The sequence below is a fragment of the Ammospiza caudacuta genome, chromosome 6 (assembly GCF_027887145.1).
Source record: "Ammospiza caudacuta isolate bAmmCau1 chromosome 6, bAmmCau1.pri, whole genome shotgun sequence".
Taxonomy (NCBI): domain Eukaryota; kingdom Metazoa; phylum Chordata; class Aves; order Passeriformes; family Passerellidae; genus Ammospiza; species Ammospiza caudacuta.
Genome location: NC_080598.1, coordinates 60,736,957 through 60,757,595, shown reverse-complemented (window position 1 = coordinate 60,757,595; position 20,639 = coordinate 60,736,957). Strand labels below are relative to the sequence as shown.

General features: G+C 44.4%; 1 protein-coding gene across 1 annotated transcript; it reads right to left on the bottom strand.

The window, feature by feature from the left end:
• Positions 1-257: 257 nt before the first annotated feature.
• DHRS7 (dehydrogenase/reductase 7) lies at positions 258-20,087 on the bottom strand. Its single transcript, XM_058807399.1, has 7 exons — positions 19,868-20,087; positions 14,168-14,320; positions 8,240-8,346; positions 7,704-7,943; positions 2,589-2,711; positions 978-1,193; positions 258-466 (listed from the first exon to the last, which is right to left on the bottom strand). The coding sequence occupies exons 1-7, from the start codon at positions 20,001-20,003 to the stop codon at positions 431-433; spliced, it is 1,011 nt and encodes a 336-aa protein (XP_058663382.1). The 5' UTR covers positions 20,004-20,087; the 3' UTR covers positions 258-430.
• Between the last annotated feature and the right edge of the window lie 552 nt (positions 20,088-20,639).

Here is a 20,639-nt window from a genome sequence, read left to right as displayed (position 1 = left end):
CACATTTTGCTCAAGGAACACATCCCAAGCACAGACCAGATATCTTTACCCTCCACACCACACCCTTCTCCTTGTGGGGTTTATGTTAATCAACATGAATTAAGAATGAAAGTGAGGGAAGCAGGATGCTGGGGTCTATCATTTTAGGCTGCTCACCAGGTATTTGCCTGTGTTAGAGCAGCAGCTCAGTCTCTCATGTGTTTCATTCCTTGTAAGCTTAAAAATCCAGCCTGTGGGAATTTGACATGAAACAGGTGTGTTTAGAAAGATTTTTATTTAGTCAAGTATGTCATCAGCTCCGTAGATCTGTCGAGTTACAGGATGACACAGACATTACAAAACCCAAAAAAAGCTGTTGTTTGCAGTCATGCAACATGAAAAGTTTCTCAGCCTAAGCCCAAGTACAGCAGGATTTCTTACATGCTCGTCCTCACTTCCTCTTCCTTGAGTAAGAAGCATCAGCATCCTGGGGGGAGAGGACATGAAATCAGTATTTCCCCACCCGGTGTTAAAAACAACACTGTGACTGAAAAACTTCCTTTGAAACAGCTTGTGACCAGGGGCAGTTAGAGTGTGAAAGCACAAAGTTTTAAGCTGCATGTGCCACCCTTACTTTTGCATTTCTTATACTTGATTATTTACTTGAGGTGCTTTCATGGAGCTGCACTTCAGCTCTCCATGTGTCCCTGAGCTCCCTGGGTGAGACACAGGCTCAGTCACACTCTCCCTGCTCTCAGAAGAGCTCCTCCAGCCTATTCTTACTGTCATATATGCATTTAATTTACATCATATGGGGTCAATAAATGTACACACCATGTAAAACTGCAACAATTTCCATCCCAAAACTCTTAAGCAGTGATCCTGCCCTGCACATCATGGCTCTAAGTGTGACTGAGGAGCAACACAATCCCAACAAACATTCCCACAGCAGAGTGCAACAAGCAAGCAGGGGGCAGAGGGGCGCTGTGCACACTCACAATTCCACTCTTGAAGTTCTGGATCCTCCTCTTGCCCATCCTGTTCATGAGCCACCAGGCCCAGGTGGGGGCGTACTGCCACAGGTAGCACACGGCCAGGTAGGGGTGGTCGCTGATCCACGCCTCCTTCACGTCGTTGGCCACGCTCACCAGGGTGAGCCGGGCACAGCGATCCGTGGGCATCTTGTGGGACTGGTCCCCGCTGTTCTCGATGGACTGGGGGGCACAGAGCAGGGAGGGGTTACAGCTGCAGCCCTGGGAGTGACAGGGAGGGAAAGGGCCACGCTCCATGCCACAGATATATTCCTCCTTGTTTCCCCACAAGAACTCACCCAGAGAATGGGGCAGAGGAACCCATCCCTCACTATCCTCTGGTTTCTGTGTGGGAACACTTTCCACCTTCCTTTGGCTCAAATAAAGCACCCTTTTAATTAATGCCTCTACTGATGGGTCAAAGATTAATATAAAATGGATCTCCAAGCTCTGTCCTGCTTCAGCAGGGCTTCCACTTGATGGGGATTGTTGAACAAATTCCCCCATCTGCAGCTCTGAGGAATGGGAACTCCCCAGGTCCCAGCTGTACCCACACTACTCTACAAGTTACTCAAGTACCCAAGTGAGTAGGTGAGGTCACATTCCCCATAAACCTAAATATTCCTGCCAGTTCTCTCCATCTCAACCAAGAGAGAAGCAGCCAGCTGCTTTGGAGCAGGGACATCAGCCTGTCTTGTCACTGTCTATCATTTAGTGAACACAAACCACAGCCCTGTGAACTTGTGCACATTTCACTCAGCAATAACAGGCCACTCTAGCAATCTGTCCTCCTGTTTCACAGGGCAGAAACAGTTCTGGTCGAGATTTGCTCCTCCTCCCTGGGCTTCTGCCACAGTGAAATCTGAGGAATGTGTTTTGCAACTTTCACCATTGTTCAAAAAGTACACTTTTTCTTTCACGCAAGTCAGAAGTTTTGCAACACAAAAATCGTTCCAGAACTCGATTCAACAATGGGAGATCCCCTCCCCCTCACTGGTGGGTCATCCTGAGCTTCAAATCGATTGAATTTAGGGCAGATTACAGCCTGATGTATCACAGTAGCAATTTTTGCCAGCTGCTTTGTCAGACAGCCTTTACTAAAAGCCATTGTGCAGTTGGAAGGTTTTGCTTTTCCTCCTGGAACAATCCCTAACAGGAAAGGAATGCACAGCTCGTGTCAGCTGAGCCAGGGCTGTGCCAGCAGCAGCAGCATCACCCAGCAGGGCACAGCGTGACCAGGGCAAACAAAACCCCACCTGTGCAAGGACAGCACTCCCCAGCAGAGCTGTGGCCAGAAAACCCTGGCTTTCCCCCCACAACTGCAGCACAGGGGCTGTGCAGCACATTTGGGTTGTTTGTGTTGGAAGAGACAAGGAATATCAATTATCAAACTCAATTTCCAGTTGATACCCCCAAGAATTACAAGATATACACAGTTCTGCACCACTCAGAGCATTTCTTGGTAAGAAGATGAGGTTAGTGTTTGCAGGGAGGACAAAACCAGACAAAGATACCCCACAAAGGATCACTGTCCCCACGGCAGAAGTTGGGTTTGTCACAGCAGAACTGAGCCCTTACCTTTGCAAGATTCTCAGTAAAGACATTTTGGATGATCTGGGACTGCACAGGCCCTGGGCAGATTTGGATAATGCTTATCTCAGGGTAGTCAGTCAGCTCAGTCCTCAGAGAATTAAAGAATCCCTAGAAGACAAAAATATACTTAAATCTTCCTTTCCCATGTTTTCTACAAGGTTTAGCTGATGACAACTTTTCATACAAATTTATACTGTAAAGATAACAGGATTCCACTCCAAGCAATTCCTTTTATTTTCTTTGACTTTTCACACTCAATGGCTAATTGAGCATTTTATCAGCAGTTACAGACATTGATCTAAAAACCAGGGAAGAATCCATCCCCATCTGACCAAATACCCAGTAATTTCTCTAAACTACAGCCAGATTCTGCTGTCCCTGTACTGAGGACAAGCCCTAATGTTGGGCACTGGAAATGCCAGCAATCCTAAGTATTGCAATATCATGGAAATCACCTTTTGCAGATCAGTTGCTGTTTGGGGTGACAATAAAGAGTTTACACAGTTTCTAGGAAATAGGTGGCACTGGTTTATGTAAGAAAAGGATGACAATTTTCAGCACAGCAAAGTCAAAAATACACCCTGACATTTCAAGGGGGTTAATTTGCAGCACTGAATTTGCTACAGAGTTTGAAATTGGCAGTCACATAGATACAAATCTTATTTCAGCTCAGGAATATGCTACCAGTGTATCCAATTTAAACCAAAATTACAAAAATTGTGAGTACTTTTCTTTAAACTAAGAGAATACAAGGTTTTCTCAATCTCTGTAGCAATGCACATTTAGACAGCAACTATTATGGGAAACATGGCCAGTTCAGAGGGGGGCATTGCACCAAAGCTGTGGTCAAGCACTCTGGAGGATGATTTAGCCAACACCCCATCATGTCTTATCTTTGGCCTGGCTGCCAGCAGCCCCCTGTATCTATTCCAACACATAATTCTGTGTCACAGCAGAGACACAGAGTGAGCACAGGCTGATAAACTTCTCCCACTGTAGTAAAATTTTATCACTCTACTCCCATCCAGCTTGGGAGGAGGGCTGGCTGCCCCAGAGCTCTTCCCTGAGCATCAACAGAGGCCAAACCCAGTGAGATTTGGGCCTGTGGTGACACAGAACCAGCAGCTGGGACAAGCCACCAAACCTGAGCAAGGAACAGCACACTCTGACCAAGCACAGGGGCTCCAGTTTCCCAGGGATGGTGGCTAATTCCAATTTATGGATTCCATGCAGGCTCTGCAGTTCAGTTCCCTAAAACACTGAGCAGGAATTTAAAGTTGTGAGTACCCACAGGCTCCAGATCTGGGGCTGGATCTTCACAGCATGTCAGCAAAGCCTGGAGTGGATTAAATCCTAATACTGGAAACTGATGTGCCCAGAAATCTGCTCCTGGACAGGTGGGAATCAGCTCCTGGACACTCAACAATTTTGGTTTAAACTTCCAGGCCCTCCCCTGGCTACCCCACCCTCATGTGCACAAGCAGGGCTGTGTTTCATCCAGCACTCCAGGCTAATCCTACATCCCAACCTGCATTTTCCCCATCCCCTTCCTTCCCTGAGGGACCCTGAGCCTTCCAGAAAATCCCCAAACCCCCAGGTTGTGTAGTGCTGTCACACAGGTGGGGACTCAGGGCAGCTGAGGATAAAATCACACCTAAAAAGGCACATACACAAAACCACACCTAAAAAGGCACATTAAATCACACCTGAAAAGGCACATACACAAAATCACACCTAAAAAGCCACATTTGCCCACCACTCCCTGCCCACTGGAGGTGAGGAACAGAACTGGCTCCCATTTTGCCTGAAGGGAACACACTCAAGATTCACTTCCAGAAGCCAGGGAGGTGGAAGAGCATTTGTCTGGGAATGCTGTGATGGAAGGGAAGCCAGAGCACAGCTCAGCCATTTTTGACAAAGCTCCTGCACCTGCTCAGATGCTGGGAGGCTCCTGGGATCCAAGCTGTACCTAAAACTGGGCACCTGAGCAGTCACACAGGGGCACACAGCAGCATCAGGCAGCTCCAGGGCACTGGCAGAGCCAAGCTGATTCCTTTGAACATGAAAAAAAAAAGTAGCCAACAAGTAGTAAACATGAAATGCAAGTAGCCAGAGATGCCAGTGAGCTCCTGAGCTCCTGGTCCTGCTCTGCAGCTGTCTCACATCCTTCCATCCTTGCAGCTCCAAGGTTTTACCCCAGACAAGTGGCACAGCCTTCACCAGCAGCACAGGAGGGCCAGGACACTCACCCACCCTAAATCCTGGCTGAGGGACACTGCCAAGGGCATCCTGAAAACCAGAATCTCACACAGACTCAGTCCCCTCTGGGGCCATGTTTTCTAATTCCAGCACTTATCCTTGATATTCAAAGATAGCTGATATGAAATTCTTCTGCTTCCCCCCAGAAGAGAAGCTTTAAATTCCTCAGCAAGAAAACATAAGGGCTTCCTCTTATTGAAATTCAGGCAGGGACAGACCCAGATTTGGGAGCAGTAAAGGAACTCCAGTGCAAGAGGAGGAAGAACCTGAGTGCTTGCACCAAGCCCAGACTGAAGGAATTCCACTAAAAAGAGTGACCAGAGAGGAGCTGCTGCTGTCAGTCCATGTGCTGAGACAAGTTCCTGATGAAGGAACATTCTGAAGGCCACCATTCCTGATCCATGCCACCAAGCAGATGAATTACAGCTGGGGGAATGGCACATGAGCTCCATGAGCATCATCCCTCCAGGAGGGAAACTGCAGCAGGCACATGCAGACTCCTGTGGGCCTGACTCATGCTCTTACAGCACTGGAATAAAGGGTAATTTCACAGTAGAACATTGTTATGAAGAATTCCAGTTGGCATCAATCAAAGCATGATTGCTTCAAGGACAGATTCTAATTCCAGGCAGAATTCCTTCCTTCCTTCCTCCTACAACTGCCATTTAAAGGAATTTTTTAAACCCCAAAAAACACAAAAAAAACCCACAAAAAACAAAAAAACACCAAAAAAAACCCACAAAAAACCAAAAAAAAAAAAAAAAAAACAAGGAAAAAAAATAAAACAAAAAAAGCAAGAAAAAATACAAGGAAAAAAATCACAAGAAAAAAAAACAAGAAAAAAAAAAAAAAAAACAAAACAAAACCAAATGAAGTAAAAGGAAGGACTTTTTGAAAAATAGCTGTAATTAAGTTTGCAGCATTAAGTGTATCAGTTGTGACAGACTTCAAGGCATGAATTAAAAAAAATAAATACCAAAACAAGCCAAAAATCACAACAGACAAATCCATGTCATATGGGCTCACATATTTAATAACTGGTGGCCAAGACACAGCCTTCAAGAAGATCTTAGAATCCAGGACAGGTGGATCCATGCTGGAACACCTGAACAGGAAAAGCACCACTTTTTGCTTTGGCTTATTTTTCCCCTCCCTTTTTCTAGTCTCTATTTTTTTTTGGTCACCACCAGAAAAGGGCTACAGGGCTAAGGAGGGCTGCCATTCCTACAGAATTCCTTTATCTGAACTGCCCTGGTGAAGTTTGTTCTTTCAAAAAAGTTTTTTCTTATTTTTGGGGGCTTCAAAATTCCTTTGGCTTCATCTAGCTGTAACTCCAGACTGATCAAAGGCTCTCAGGCAGAGTATTTCCCAAACCAATACTGCAAGTCCTGTTTCAACACGTGCAATTAGTCTTTCTAGACTTACTGGGAAAGAAATAAGGAAGGAGGTTTGGAGTCTGGCCTAGTTATTGAGCAGAGGTAGAAGCTAATAAAGATAGAAGCAGTTCAGTCAGCTTATTTTAATTAATTTTAGTAAACTATCTCTTTAAAGTTTTGTCTGCGCTCTCAATCTTAACATGAGATTGAGAATCCTGAGTATTTTTAAAGCAACATGTGAATTCCTTGTGCTCTGCAATTAATTAGCCATGCTTAGCCCAGCTGCACCACACCCAGAGATAATTCAACTGAAAGAACATCTAATAAATAAAGGAGCATGAAGGGAAGTCAGGCTTCTGCTCATTGCATTCTTCTAATTTTAATCTACCAGGCTTAACCCAAAAGCTGGCCTGTAATGGCAATTCCAGCATTGCCACTCCAGTGAAAAGCAACAAATCTCTCCCCATCACTAACTGAAAAAAAAATTTTAGCAGAGATCTGTCACCATATTCTATATCTTATATTTTCAAGAGGCTTTGCAGTGTCAGCCATTTGTTACATTTTTGTTGTTGCTGGTCAAATTGTCAAAAAGATATTGATCCCTTGGCTTAAGCAGTTGTTTGTTCTGTTCACATGCTGAAATGCAGCAGGGTGTAAGAAGATGCCAGTTTTTAAAACACCACTGAGCACAGCTGAAGTTTGTTTTACTGAGGTCAAAATGTACATTAGCAGGAGGCCAAACAGTGGTGAAAGACAAACATACCCAAACAAATTTACTAGTTAAGCAAGAGATTCCTCAATGATACAGGCAGAAACTTTTCTGAACTCCTCTTTTATGTTTTTCTACCCCAGTGGGTAGAAAATTTCAAAAATTTTTTCCAGGCAGTGTTGAGTGCTAAGTGTCAGGCAGAAGGTAACTTCCTATGGCACTGGGAGCTGCCACTTCTTCACACCACAGAAAGACACAACTCTTGGGAAAAGTCATTCAGCTGCTCCCAGATGGATCAGGAGCTCTCATTTCTCTGAGCAAGCTGCCTTACCACTCACTGTTCTCATTTCCCTGTCCTAAAAATCTCCTCAAGTTGTAAAACTCTCACCAGTGACTCTCCCTTAAAGAATTGAGAACTTTAGGGCTCTATATGGAACAGAATAATGCTCTCCTAGAGGTATTCCCTCATCTGAAGGCCAGAGGCTTTGTGTTTCATACTCCAGTTTAACCATGTAGTGATTAGAACCAACCAAGCTGCCACTTCCATTCCAGTCAGGGAAAAAAATCTACAGTGGGAGCTATTTCACATTTCAGAGCAAATTAATTCTAAAGGACTTCCAATACCAGAGAATGTTGCACATGCTGTGTGAAATTTCAGGTGAGAACTTCTGTTTTCTGCACAGAACAAAGCCCTGTGCTGCAGCACTGGCACTGATCCTCTTAATTAACTTGATTAACTTCCAGCCTGGAACTCACCTGCAGGGCATGCTTGCTGGCACAGTAGCCAGTGGCAAGAGGGGCTCCCATGATGCCCATCACACTGCTGACAGTGACAATCTTCCCCTTCTTCCTCTGGATCATGTGGTTCAGGACATACTTTGTCAGGGAGATGGTGCCCAGGTAGTTGAGCTCAATGATGGCATTGTAGACATCCAGGTTGGTGTCCACGAACAAGGAGCGCTGCGAGCGCCCACCATTGTTGACCAGAACATCAATCTTCAGAGAGATGAAAAGATAAATTAATATAAACACAATTCCCTTTAATATTTGTGCTTCCTCAGGCAATTCAGTTCAGTTTAGCCCTTGGGAAGGACCCATGATTATTTGTTTGTTGATGAAAACCAGAAGCAAGCAACAGAAGGGATAAAAATGCGGGTACATTTTGGCAAGTTTAATACTGAAGCTGAAGGAAGGTGTAGACACTTCTGAATTTGTCATACAGAGAAATATGAGCATAAATGCAGGTCTAGGAGACAAAGAAATAAAAGTTCAACCCCAGAAGCACACCTTACCTTGCCAAAGTGCTTGAGCACACTGTTGGTTGCAGCTTCATGAGAGGATCTGTCAGTCAGGTCGAGACGCAGAACGAGGATATCATTGTCACTCAGGCTGCTAATCTCTAAAAAACAACCATAAAGGGAATGGGAGCTGATAAGATTCCCAAAGTCAGAACTGTGGGAAACATAACATGCTTTTAAACACCACATTTTCACAAAGACAACATCGAGAAGCCATAACATCAAGTTGGAAATAAAATGCTTGCTTTGTTTTCATTTTGACCCCCACACAGAATCTATTTTTAATCTGTTCCTACCAAGTGTTTTTCTCACTATGTTTTTGTATGTGAAAAGCCTGACTTTATAAATGGGCTTTGCAGCACAATACAGAAGTTTCACTTCTTCAAATAAATTGCAGTAGTTAGGAGTAAAATCCAGCTGAAACTTTTCACTGAGGGATTCAGAATCACATTGGGAGCCCTGACACTTAGCTTGGATGTCAACAGGTCAAGCATGTTTATTCCTGACAACAGGACTTGTACAATTCACACCCAAAACACAACATACAGCAGAGCAGCTATGAGGCAAAGTCTATAGAAGCTGAATTTTGGGGATTTTTTGGGAGGAGATAAAAGACTTTTGTTTAACTGACAGCTTTTAACATATCCATGCCCTGAAATAAAAGTCAGCTGCCATTAAGTTCCAGCCTTTTTGTCACGTTTTCCCCCACTGTCTCTTCAGAACAACTGACCTTTTCCATAGAAGGCATTTCTTGAGCAGTGATTTCTTACCCTGGGGTTTTGGGGCAGATGACTCACAAAAACAAAATCATTATTTCAAGCTTTTTTAAATCTACATCTAACAAGAATTTTTACATTATTTTTATTAGTTTGTTAGTGCTATTTTGTCCCTGAATGGATTCCTAGCCACATCTAGGTGTGGTTGCTCCCCTTTAAGCAGCTGCCCTCTCCTGAGAGCCCCAGGCTTTGACTTTTTAATCACTACTGCTTGCAAATATAGAGCAAGTTGAACTTTGTCTTAACAGTGATATAGAAATAAAGAGGTTACTTAAACCCACGAGTTGCCTCTGTTCAAAGGTCATTAGTATTTAAGCCACTGGTTAAATAAATAAATAATAAACCAAACTGTCTGGTTTAGTGCTGGCAGTGTTTCCATTTATTGCTCCCTCCAGCTGCTCCATGTGCATTTTCTCCTCCATTTCTTCCAGAAATACAGCAGTAAAATGTAGTTTAAGCTGCCCTCTCAGGGGCACACCTCTGCCTGTGCTGCCTGAAGCAGATTTGCACAGCTGGTACCTGTTGGGGTGTGGATGTTTCTGCCATGGGTTAACAAGACCACAGGGCCAGCCCAGCTATGAAAGCTACACAGGGGAGAAAGGAAAGAGCAGAGCAAGAGGCACAGGCTGCTGGTAAGGAAGGAAGTGCTCTTTTATAAGATGTTAGAAACGTTTGACATCAGGAAACTTTAAACCAGAAACCTTGTACAGGATTTCCACATTCAAACTCTGCATCTCCAGCAGCTTTCTCAGTTCTTTTCTAGGGTGAGGGGTCCTTGCTTCAGGCACTCCTCAGACAGCTTTTACAAAAACCAAACATTCCTGTTACCCCTTTCTGAACCCCTTCTCCCATTCACTATCCCATTATTTTCTGTCTGTGACCAGCCCTGTGCCTGGTGCAGAAGGCACATACGGGTCCCAATTTCTGCACTGCCAGAATGGTGCTCCTCATTGCTCTTACCTACAAACCCTAATATCCCACTGCCCCTTTTGTCTACCCTGCTACCAAAGTGAGGTTTTTAAGGGAACAGTTATGATATCCAGAAAAAACACTTGGTCCCAGGTGGGAGACCTTAGTTTGAAGTTCATTGCTTGGATTTCAGATCAACAACTCTTTTCAATACATGTTAATCCCAGGTAGCAGTTTCTCGTAACATGATAAACATTATAGCTCAGAGTAGTATTTTCCAGCTTTTCTGCATTTTCTCTTCTTTCTTTTCTTTCTCCCTTTTATAAATGCCCTTCCACAGAGGTTGAGCTCTCAGCAGAGGCTGATCAATGTGACCTCCTGGGATCCATTTCAACCTCAATTACTGTATAATTCTTGAACTTATAGGTTGTCTGTCACTCATTTGGCCTAGCCATAATTAAATCATATTTGACCTTTGCCAAGCAGAGAAACATCCCCTCGTACTTTTTTTTTCTTTTTAAGGTTTTTGAGAAAAAACAGCCTCCAACATTTTCAAGAAAAGAAAGAGAAAGAGTGGTTGGGGGAAATACAGAAGCCTCTTGCAGGAGCTGAATGAGTTATACAAGTTGTTTTCTCTCCCTCCTGTCCAAGTGCAGTGAAGTGTTGAATTGGCATATGCATGACTCAACAGGGATTACCTCTCCCTCTCTCCCTCAGCTTTTTAAGCAGTGTAGAATGCACAAACCTGTACCACAGTGTGGTGTCACTAAACTTTGAACAAGATCTATGTGCTTGTTCCTGACACAGCTCAGTTGCTGCAGTGTTCAGCAGATGTGTTGCAGCACAGGAGCTCCAGTTATGCCCCATAAATCAGCCAAACTCACACTGGTGTTGCACATTGCTGCTCAGGCTCCATCCACCCCACTCAAACCTCACAGGACAGTCCTGCACTCAGCTGCCAAGAGAAAACATGCAGGTGGAAGCAGGCACAGGTCACCCAGCGAGCACATGGACAAGCATGCAGAGATGGAATCAGGGAGATCAGCACCCAGGTGGAGCTGAAAGTGAAATTTCCACTGGAGCTGAGGAATGTGAAAGGCAGCAAAGGCTTCTCAGGTGCAGCAGCAACCAAAGGGAGGCCAAAGACAGGGTGAGCTCACTGCTGGACAGGGATGGTGAGGAAGAAATGATGAAATGCACAGAAAAACCTGAGGTACTCAATGCCTTCTTTGCCCCAGTCTTCACTGGCAAGATCTCCTCTCAGGTCTCCTGAGGCTACACTCTGGGGAAAGAAACACTACCAGAGTCAGACAAATTAGGGACAAAATGCACCTACAAGCAGGGCAAAATATGCATCTGTGATTTACAAAAGCTGACCAATTTCATTCCCTTTTGGAATTTTCTTCTCCCCAGGGACAGCAAGAAAACAAATGTCACAAAGCCTAACCTCAGTCTTTGGGAAAATGATGTGGCAATTCCTCCTGAAAGCAGTTTCCAAGGAAGTGGAGGACAAGGAAAAGCCACCACACAGGCTTGAGCATGACCATATACTGCCTGACCAACTCAGCTGCTTTTTGTGATCAGCTGCACCATCCCTCCATGATCAATATGTTTGAATATCTTCATTAATGACCCAGATGATGGGAAAAAAACCACAGATTTTCATAAAATTTTGATTTAACATCAAGTTCAGAGGAGCAGTCCCGCTGCAGGGCTGGACTGCCATGCAGAGGCACCTTAACAACTTCTAAAGACAGTCTGACAAACCTCATAAAGCTCAACAAATTAAATGCAGATTTTCACACCTAGGACAGGACATAGAAGCTGGCTGTAGAAAACATGAACTATCATAGAATAGTTTAGGTTGGAAGGGACCTTAAATGTCACCTCATTCTAAACCCCTGCCATGGAGGGACACCTTCCACCAGACCAGGTTGCTCAAAGACTCATCCATCCTGGCCTTGGATGCTTCCAGGGATGGCACAGCCACAGCTACTCTGGGTAACCTGTCCCACCAGCCTCAAAAGCAAAAATTTATACCAAATATATAATCCAAACCTGGTTTCTGTCAGTTTAAAGCCACTCCCCCTTGTCCTCTCACCTCCTGCCCTGGTTATGTTCCTGTGTCACTGAAGAGTTTCCAAAACTCCTACTAATCAGACCTTCAGTTAAAGCAAAGTTCATGAGCAAACATTTGCAAAGCACAGGGCTACATAAGAATTCCAAGGATGTGCATGGCACAGCTCAGACATTCAGAGGGACAGTGGAAGTTGGCAGAGGCAGAAATCTGTCACTGTAGGACACAAAATAACACTATGCACACACACAGCTCTCAAAGGTAAAAAGAGCACTTTTAATTTCTGACTCCAACATTTATAGATTTCCAAAAGTGAGAGTGCCACCTCTCCAATGACACTGGACAAACAGTGTCTTGAATTTCTCCTTCTCCATAAGAGAGTACAAAACAATAAGTTATTCAACAAAAAAAAAAAAGTTATTTAACAAAACAATAAGTTATTTACATAAAGCGTGTGAGAAAGTTCGTTACAAGAATGTAAACATCAGAAGGCTTAGAAAAACTTTAAAAAATCAGGGCAACAGAAATCATCTCAGATAAATCAATGCTCTTGGCCCACATGAATTGAAATCATATTTCTGAATATTCCTTAGCACATCCCACAGGTATTTCCTGAAAGTGCCCATCCAGGATTGCAGCTGCTGCCAGCCTGTCTCGTGTCATCAATTTTGCAATCACAACAAACAGCCATGGACGCAAACAGTGTTGCAGATTTCTGCTGACCATTGCATCACACAGCACTGGCATTTTGTCACAATTGCCACTTCACCACACTGTCATCACATGTCCCCTGCCTCTTTTTAAATATCAGACTCTTTAGGTGACTGCTTTTTGGAGCCCTCAGAAAATAAAACCAGGATAAAAGGAGTTGTGCATTTCTGAAAGTTCCTTGAAAGCTTTTCTGAGTAGGCTGCTGCAACTTTCAGCTTTCTAGACATGTCTAGGTGCTAATCCAAGAAAAACATCTGATTATTCTCTAGCACACATTCCAAGTAGACTGTGGACATTCTGTCAACATTGCTAAGACTGACCTCTTGGTGTGATAACACATTCCACATAAAATATTCCATCCTGAGCTATAGAGGATAAATAGTCTGAAAAAATGCATCATGTTAATCATGTTCACTGATCTATCTATCAGTGTGAATTAACTGCCTATTCCTCTTGCTGCCAAGCCAGAAAACAGGAGGGAAAAAGAGAAACAGGAAGAGTGAAGCCAGACCACTGAGTCATCAGGCATATGAAAGCTAACTGGAAGATAACTGGAATAGTTAAAAATTTTGCTCCATATTTTTTCCTCTTGATTACAGAAGATCCTCCTTCTTCCACATTTTTAGAACAACTTTTTCTGAACATTTTTATTAGTCTTTTCCAAAGAGCAAAGTCAGTTTTCTCTCTGCCTGTAATGCCCACAAACCTGAAGAAAGAATATTTCTTAGCTGCAAGAAGCTAGGTGATTTGGTTCTTTACAGGATGATACCCCTGGGATTGTTTCCTCCATTCCCCACAGTATTTATTGCATTTCTTAATCTAGTATCTTACAAGAGTGTCGCAGACATCTTTTATGAAAAATCCTTTCCTTAGGATTTTTCCTCCTGAAAAGCTGAGAGGCCTCAGGAACAAAATGTAAACATTGATTATCTGCTGCTGTGGAATGCAACAGGTGCATCTGTGATTGGCCCATGTTGGTTGTTTCTAATTAATGGCCAATCACAGTCAGCTGGTTTGGACAGAGAGCGTGAGACACAGGCCTTTGTTATCATTCTTTGCTATTCTATTCTTAGCCAGCCTTCTGAGGAAATTCTTTCTGCTATTCTTTTAGTATAGTTGTAATGTAATATATATCATAAAATAATAAATCAAGCCTTCAGAAACATGAAGTCAAATCCTTGCCTCTTCCCTCAACCTGGGACCCCTGTGAACATGAACAAGAGCACTTGCAACCAATAATGAGATTTTTAGGTAACAGTGGCTTATGTAGGAAGTTGAAATGCATGTCTATACAAAGGCTTCTCACTCTACAAAAAGAAGGTACCAGGTCTGTATGAAGTTGAATTTCCTCATTAAATTTATTCTGGTGATATGTGGGTTAGTGTTCCTGTGGCAATTCCAGCCCAGCCAGGGTGGAACTGCTGGCATGGAGTGCCAAGTTGTACTTACGAAGGCATTTCTTTTTCACTCTCTGCAGCTCATCCTCCCTCCTGGCAGAGATGGCAAGCAGGGCTCCCAGCTTTGCCAGCTGGTAGGACAGCTCTTCTCCGATGCCACTCGAGGCTCCTGTCACCCAGACAACCTTGCCACGCAGTTCATGTTCTAGCAAAAGAACCAAGACAGCAGTTCACACATTGCCAATGCCAGGATAAGCAGCTAACTCACTGCAGGGGTGGAATCTGGTGCTGTTTTTAAGAAATATGCTCATTTTGGATGGTATTACAAAATCCTGACTTCTTCTAGTCACATGCAGTTGTGAAATTGTTCATAGTTGTTCTGTTGCCATCTGAACTTTGTTCAAAGGCTGATCTGAATAAACATGGGTTATTTACCTGAGGGAAGGAATCTGATTGCATTTCTGCAGTCCGTCCACACATAACAGGCCCACTAACCTCATCAAAAACAGTTTCAGAGGAAAAGGGGAGAGAAAATTCTTGGAATTGACAGGAAACAGTTACTGTACTGCAACTACAAACAAAAGCCTAAGCAAGTCTTTCCAAATAATGTTTAATCCCAAAAAATGTTCCAGGGTAATTGCTGACTGAGTAAAATTCTCTGAACAGAAAGACAGCTAATCACAAAAAATGGGTTTCTATCCTCTTTGTTTAGCATCTGATGCGGGTTAGCTCCTGCACTGGCCAGGGCACATACACAGAGTTCCCAAGGTGTCAATTCACACGTGGATTCCCCAGCTCCTGCCCTGACATGCTTTTTTAACCTGCAGTAAAATTAAGAGCATCCTGCTCTGTTTACAGCTCTGCTGATAATGCCTGTTCCCACTTGTCCACAACCATCCCCACTCCATGGTACACCTGGGCACTGGGAAAAGCTTTTGCTTTCCAAGCATATATCCAAAATCATCCAATTCCACAGATGGGTGAAAAACCACTCAGTTAATTCCAGAACTTGATTTAGGGATGAAAGATCACAAATGTCAGAGCACTTTGCAGAAGGAATCATTGCCTGACCTGTGTATGTGTTCCTCAAGACCAGCCACAGTGAATATCAGTCTTGGGGAAAATCTGACTCACTCAGAGCTCTGCTGACAGGAGCTCTTCCCTCTGTTTCTCAAGTTTGTGCATTCCAACATCTAGCCAACCAAGAAAGACTTCAAGGCATAATTCAAACATCAGAGCCAAATGCAGTTTCTGGGACTTAAAGCCAGTTCCATTCTGTAAAGGCTCAGAGTAGCTTTTATCAGCTCACTGAAATTTAACCACTAATTTAATTTAGAAAAAAATACTCTTTTTCCACTGTGGCTGAGATTGCTTTTACTTCCTGCTCTCACCAGCAATCAGCTCCTGGTTCTCTCTACACCACACTGTGTTTCAAATTTCTACTTTTGGAGTCCTAATGGCACAAATCCCACAAAGAGACCAGCACCAAAACCCTTCAGACAAAAGCAGTGAGCACTCAAGACTGACTGTCAGAGCTCAGCTTGACTTTGTGGGGCTGGCAGTAAGAATTATTTGTCTTTTCTTAAGCTGACTGCATTTCAGCCAAAAAAAATCCCTCCTAAACCCAGGCTTTTGTGGCTTGGGGTTGTTTGGAGTTTCTTGTTTCTAAAAACACTAACAACAGCAACAGGAGCCACTTCCCAAGGGAGAGATGTATTGTAAGGTTATGAACTAGGGATGTGGAAAGAGATTCTGTTGAAGTTGCAGAAATATCCACTGTGTTCATCATTAGAACAAATGGCTGCTGTCTGTAAAGCTTATTCACACCCTTTCCCTACAGTTTTATTCCAACACATTCCCAATTTATTGAATTAAACACAAACTTGTGAGTTTGCCTCTGCTACAACATTTTTTTTTCTGAAAACCCAGGCAGACAAACACTACACAAACAAAACAACACAAACGTAACTTCAAAACAACACATGAATGTAATTTCAGCCCTGCTTACCACACTCATTCCTCTTGCTACAGAAAACAAATGGGCTTCCTCCTCCTACCACTTAGTTTCCCTGTTCCCAACCTGTCTTGGGCAGCTTCTCAGCAGTTATTCAGGATCTTGTTCTGTGAACAGAATAAGTAACTGAGATAAGGAGAGTTTTCCCACCAATTCCCCAGAGCTGCTGAGAGTTAACACAATGGGAAACCTCAAATGCTGGTGGTGCAGGACAAGCAGCAAACCATCAACTTTGCTCCAGAATAAATGTCCTGTTGTTGCTGGAAATAAGTTTAAAAATTAACCATGCCAAATTAAAAAATAAAAGCAGATTATGCCATTCCTAACCATTAACTACTGTGCTACAAGGCATAACAAATAAGAGGCTGAACTCACTAGCACTAAAAGTAACCCAAAAATTGCTTTGTGGTTCTCCTTAGAGTTTTTTCCAACTTTTCATAGCTCTTATAGCACAAGGTGGCCATGTCATTACTTTCAGGAAAATTATTAGAAGTGGGGAAGTTTAAAACAGAACAGAACAGAGCCCTAAAGAATCACACCCTTATTCCTAAACTTAAGAGCAGGGCTTTCATACATGGAAGGTTCCCCCTTAGCTTGATAATATTAAGCTGCCTGTGAAAAGCACAGGGTTTAGGGTGACTTCTGTGCACTCAGAAAAACACAACACAGAAGGAAAGGCATCCAGCACCTAAAAATCCTTCTCTCCTGACCACACACATATTCAGAGCATGGGAAGCAATCCAGCACCTGCCAATGAACACATCCAAAAGTCAAATTTCCCTATAGAATTGAATCACTGGATTGGAATCAGTCTTACCTATATTAAGGCCTTTCTTTGTAATTATAATTTGTAGCACAAGAAGCGCAGGAGATAATTTCTGCTAAATACTTCCATCTCCAAGAACTTCAACACCCATAATAATATTATTGGAGTGATAACACAAAATAATGACTGCAAAAGTGATGGTTCTAACAACACATTTAATTAAAAATTAAGGGGTCCACTCATTATTTACCTAGGCATCCTACATTACATGCACAATATGGGGAGAAGTTATTTAATGAAACATCTTTACTATGCTTGTCTCTTCTGTTTTCCTGCCTGCTTTGTTAAATTGTACCATTTCAGTTAAATATTTCACTTAATAACAAGCACAGAGGCTGGGGGGAAAGGGGAGGTGGCCAAACCACAGCTGACCTCTTATGTTGATGAATTTTTGCCTGATTCTCTTGTGTATTACATGTCTAAACAACCCCATCATAAAATTACACTACACTGGTCTTTGCATGTGAATTTTTAGACTACTTAAAGGGTTTCTAGGCCTTCAATTATTCTGAAGGCTATATTCAAATAACACTTTGTATGCCCGAGAGAGCTCCTGCATCTTGATGCATATTGCATATAGATCATTCAGGACAAAACCACAATTCTGTTTGTATTAGTCAAATAATCAGAGAAGTGATATAAATCTTGTATTAGTCAAGATTTATCTCACTTCTCTGCCCTGATTCTTTCCATGCTCTTTACAAAGTCCACACACTGAGATTTTTTTGCAGTTTTCCTACAGTAAGGGAATGTTCTGATGGAATTGATAAAAACTTTGGGCTGAGCACCTAAACAGCTATGAGAGATTGTTCTCACTGGTTTAAATGCAGTATTTTTTAAAGCTGTATTACTTGTGCTTGTCCATCTAATGGAGAACAGAAAAGGATGCACACTTGTAGGAAACTTCTGCTGAGAGCAGGAGACAAGGATGCCTCAAGTTTGTCCTGCTCTTCTCTCAGCTGTTCCTCACACCAAACTTCACCTGCAGCACCATCCCCTAAGGAATCACGGACCCAAGCTCAAACCTTCACTCCACCTCTCCTGTTCCACCTTCCTTCCATGCAGTCCCTTCTCCCTATCTAAACCCTACAGCCCATTTCAATTCCCCCGTGGGATATTCAATTTCAATTCCCACATGGGATCTCTTCCAGTGCCTCTCATCCCACCTTCTGTCCCCAGTCTCCACCTTAAGCACCCACAGCAGCCACAAATCACCCCAGCAGGCTAAACTAAGGGGGGGATATTCTCAAATTTGTGCCTTTTCTGACCAAAAGCCTCTATTAAGCAAAAAAAACCCTATGATTTCTAGATTTTTGATATCTAGGTTTCTAGGTCCAGAAATAGGGAGAATGGCAGTCAGAATAGAAAGTTCAACTGGAGCAAGAACTGGAAGTGTCTATCTGACAGTGTTTCATTGAACTTTTGTCCCCCAGGTGACCATGGCAGCACCTTTCAGAGATGCAGGGACTGTCCCCATCAGCATCGCCTGCCGGGGCTGCTCCCTGGAGCCGATCAGAGCACAATGCACGGAACAGGAAACCCTGTCAGCCCCAGCACTAAAAATACTCATGTTTGCTTCACTGCCGACAGCCCTGTGAATGCAATATCAGCTTGGAGATCGCAGAACAGGCTGGAGCAGCAGCTGAACAGGCTCCAAAGCCACTTGTCCCGGCCACAGGAGCCAGGCATCCCTGTCCCTTCCCAAGCCTTCCTCCCGCACTGTCCCTGTGCTCAGCTGCCCCGTGGGGCCCTGCCAGGACCGGGAACCTGCCCAGAAACTGCAAAACAAACAGTTCTGGCCTAAGGAACCAGAAACTGCACAAAACAAACAGTTCTGGCCCAAAGGAACCAGAAACTGCACAAAACAAACAGCTCTGGCCCAAAAGAACCAGAAACTGCACAAAACAAACAGCTCTGGCCCAAAAGAACCAGAAACTCCAAAACAAACAGTTCTGGCCTAAGGAACCAGAAACTGCACAAAACAAACAGTTCTGGCCCAAAAGAACCAGAAACTGCACCAAACAAACAGTTCTGCCCAAAAGAACCAGAAACTGCACCAAACAAACAGTTCTGGCCCAAAAGAAACAGAAACTGCAAAACAAACAGCTCTGACAGCTCTGGTCCAAAGGAACCAGAAACTGCACAAAACAAACAGTTCTGGTCCAAAGGAACCAGCCCTCAGCCCCGACCCATGGTAGTTCCTGAACTGACTTTTGGGATCCGCTCCCCGAAGTGACTTTTTGGGAGCCTCTTTGCCAGCACGAGGGGCACCACGCACCTTTGTTTTGTGGAGATAAACAAAACTCCAAAACATCTGTGAAATTTGCAAAGCAGGTATGTTTATTACAGCGCTGGACACGTGGGAATCGCTTCTTTAGAATGACATGCGTACTTCTGGGAGCTTCAGGTCTTTTTTTATCTTCTTCTCAAATACATACGCATACAATTTTCACAATAGGTCCATACATATTTATTTTTACGAATTTTGCGTGATATTTGTCGCTAGTTTTTCTTTATCAGAAAGAATTCTTAGGTCAGGCTGACGGGCTCTCACAGCAGTTTCTGTGTCTATCACTCTCCGTCTCCCCCTTCCTTATCTCTGTCTTTCACTGAAGCAGCTTCTCTGAGCTCAGGCTTTTTGCAGCCAGACCACACAGCAAGCTACATACTTCACTCAAGATATACATTCTACCTAATGTAGAATGGATTTCTACCTTAGAAAACTTCTACTCTGCCTCACTTTACCCAGGTAAAGGGCAGGTAAAGCACACTTTTGGGGTATGCTTATGGCATGCTTATGTTTATGGACACCCCACGGGACAGCCGATGCTACCAGCACCGCTGTGCTCCCCGCCACCCCCTTTACCGAGCGCGCCCCTCTCCCCTCACGGTGCCCTGGTGGGTGACATTACCTGGCTTCTTCCCCCACCTCTCGGCCCAGAGCAGCGTGAGGTCCCCGTCGGCCCTCAGCCATCGCACCAGCTGCACCAGCAGCGCCAGGAGCGCCCCTCCGGCCAGCGCCAGGCACAGCGCGCACCCCCAGGCCATGGCCACGGCACCGCGGCCCACCCTCACGGCGCCCCTTTATCGGGAGCCGCCCCGCTGCCCGCAGCCAGCGCCGGCCTCCTCCCCGCCTTCCCGCCTCCCTCCCTCCCTTCCAGCCCCGTCCCTCCCTCCCTCCCTCCCTTCCGCGGTCGCTCCCCGGCGGGCCCGAGGCTGCGGCGATAAGCGGGGGCTCTGAGCGGCACAGGCCGAGCGAGCCGCCGGGGGTGAAGGTCGCGTTCTGGGAGCGGAGCGCTTTGTTTCCCCTGCTGGCCGTGCCCTCAGGGCTGCCCGACCTTTCCCCGCTGCCCACCGCACGTCCCGGGCAGCGGGACCGCGTCCAGGGCTTGGCCTCGGTGTGCGGAGAGCAAACGCTGCTCCCAGAACAAAAAGCAGTGTCCCGTTTGCCTCCTGGCTGTGCCTATGAGACACCGGCGATTCCTTTTCCCTCTGGAGCTCTCCGAGGGCTTCCAGTCCAGCTGCAGTCACCCCCAGCCCCTGTGACCCCCCAGCCCCAGGTGTATTTGTTTTGGTTTAGGGTAAATTTTGGAGAGAACTTTTTAAAGGGTTTTTTTTTAGGAAATGTGAAAATGCATGTATTTTATGATTGGCTTTTTACAAATATTAAAATGAATATTATAT

Coding starts and splice junctions, on each gene's coding strand:
- DHRS7 (XM_058807399.1), bottom strand. CDS start 20,003: ATGGCCTGGGGGTGCGCGCTGTGCCTGGCGCTGGCCGGAGGGGCGCTC. Junction 8,347..14,167: donor AGTGAAAAAGAAATGCCTTC/GTAAGTACAACT, acceptor GTTGTTTTTTAG/AGATTAGCAGCCTGAGTGAC. Junction 1,194..2,588: donor TTACTGAGAATCTTGCAAAG/GTAAGGGCTCAG, acceptor TGTGCCCCCCAG/TCCATCGAGAACAGCGGGGA.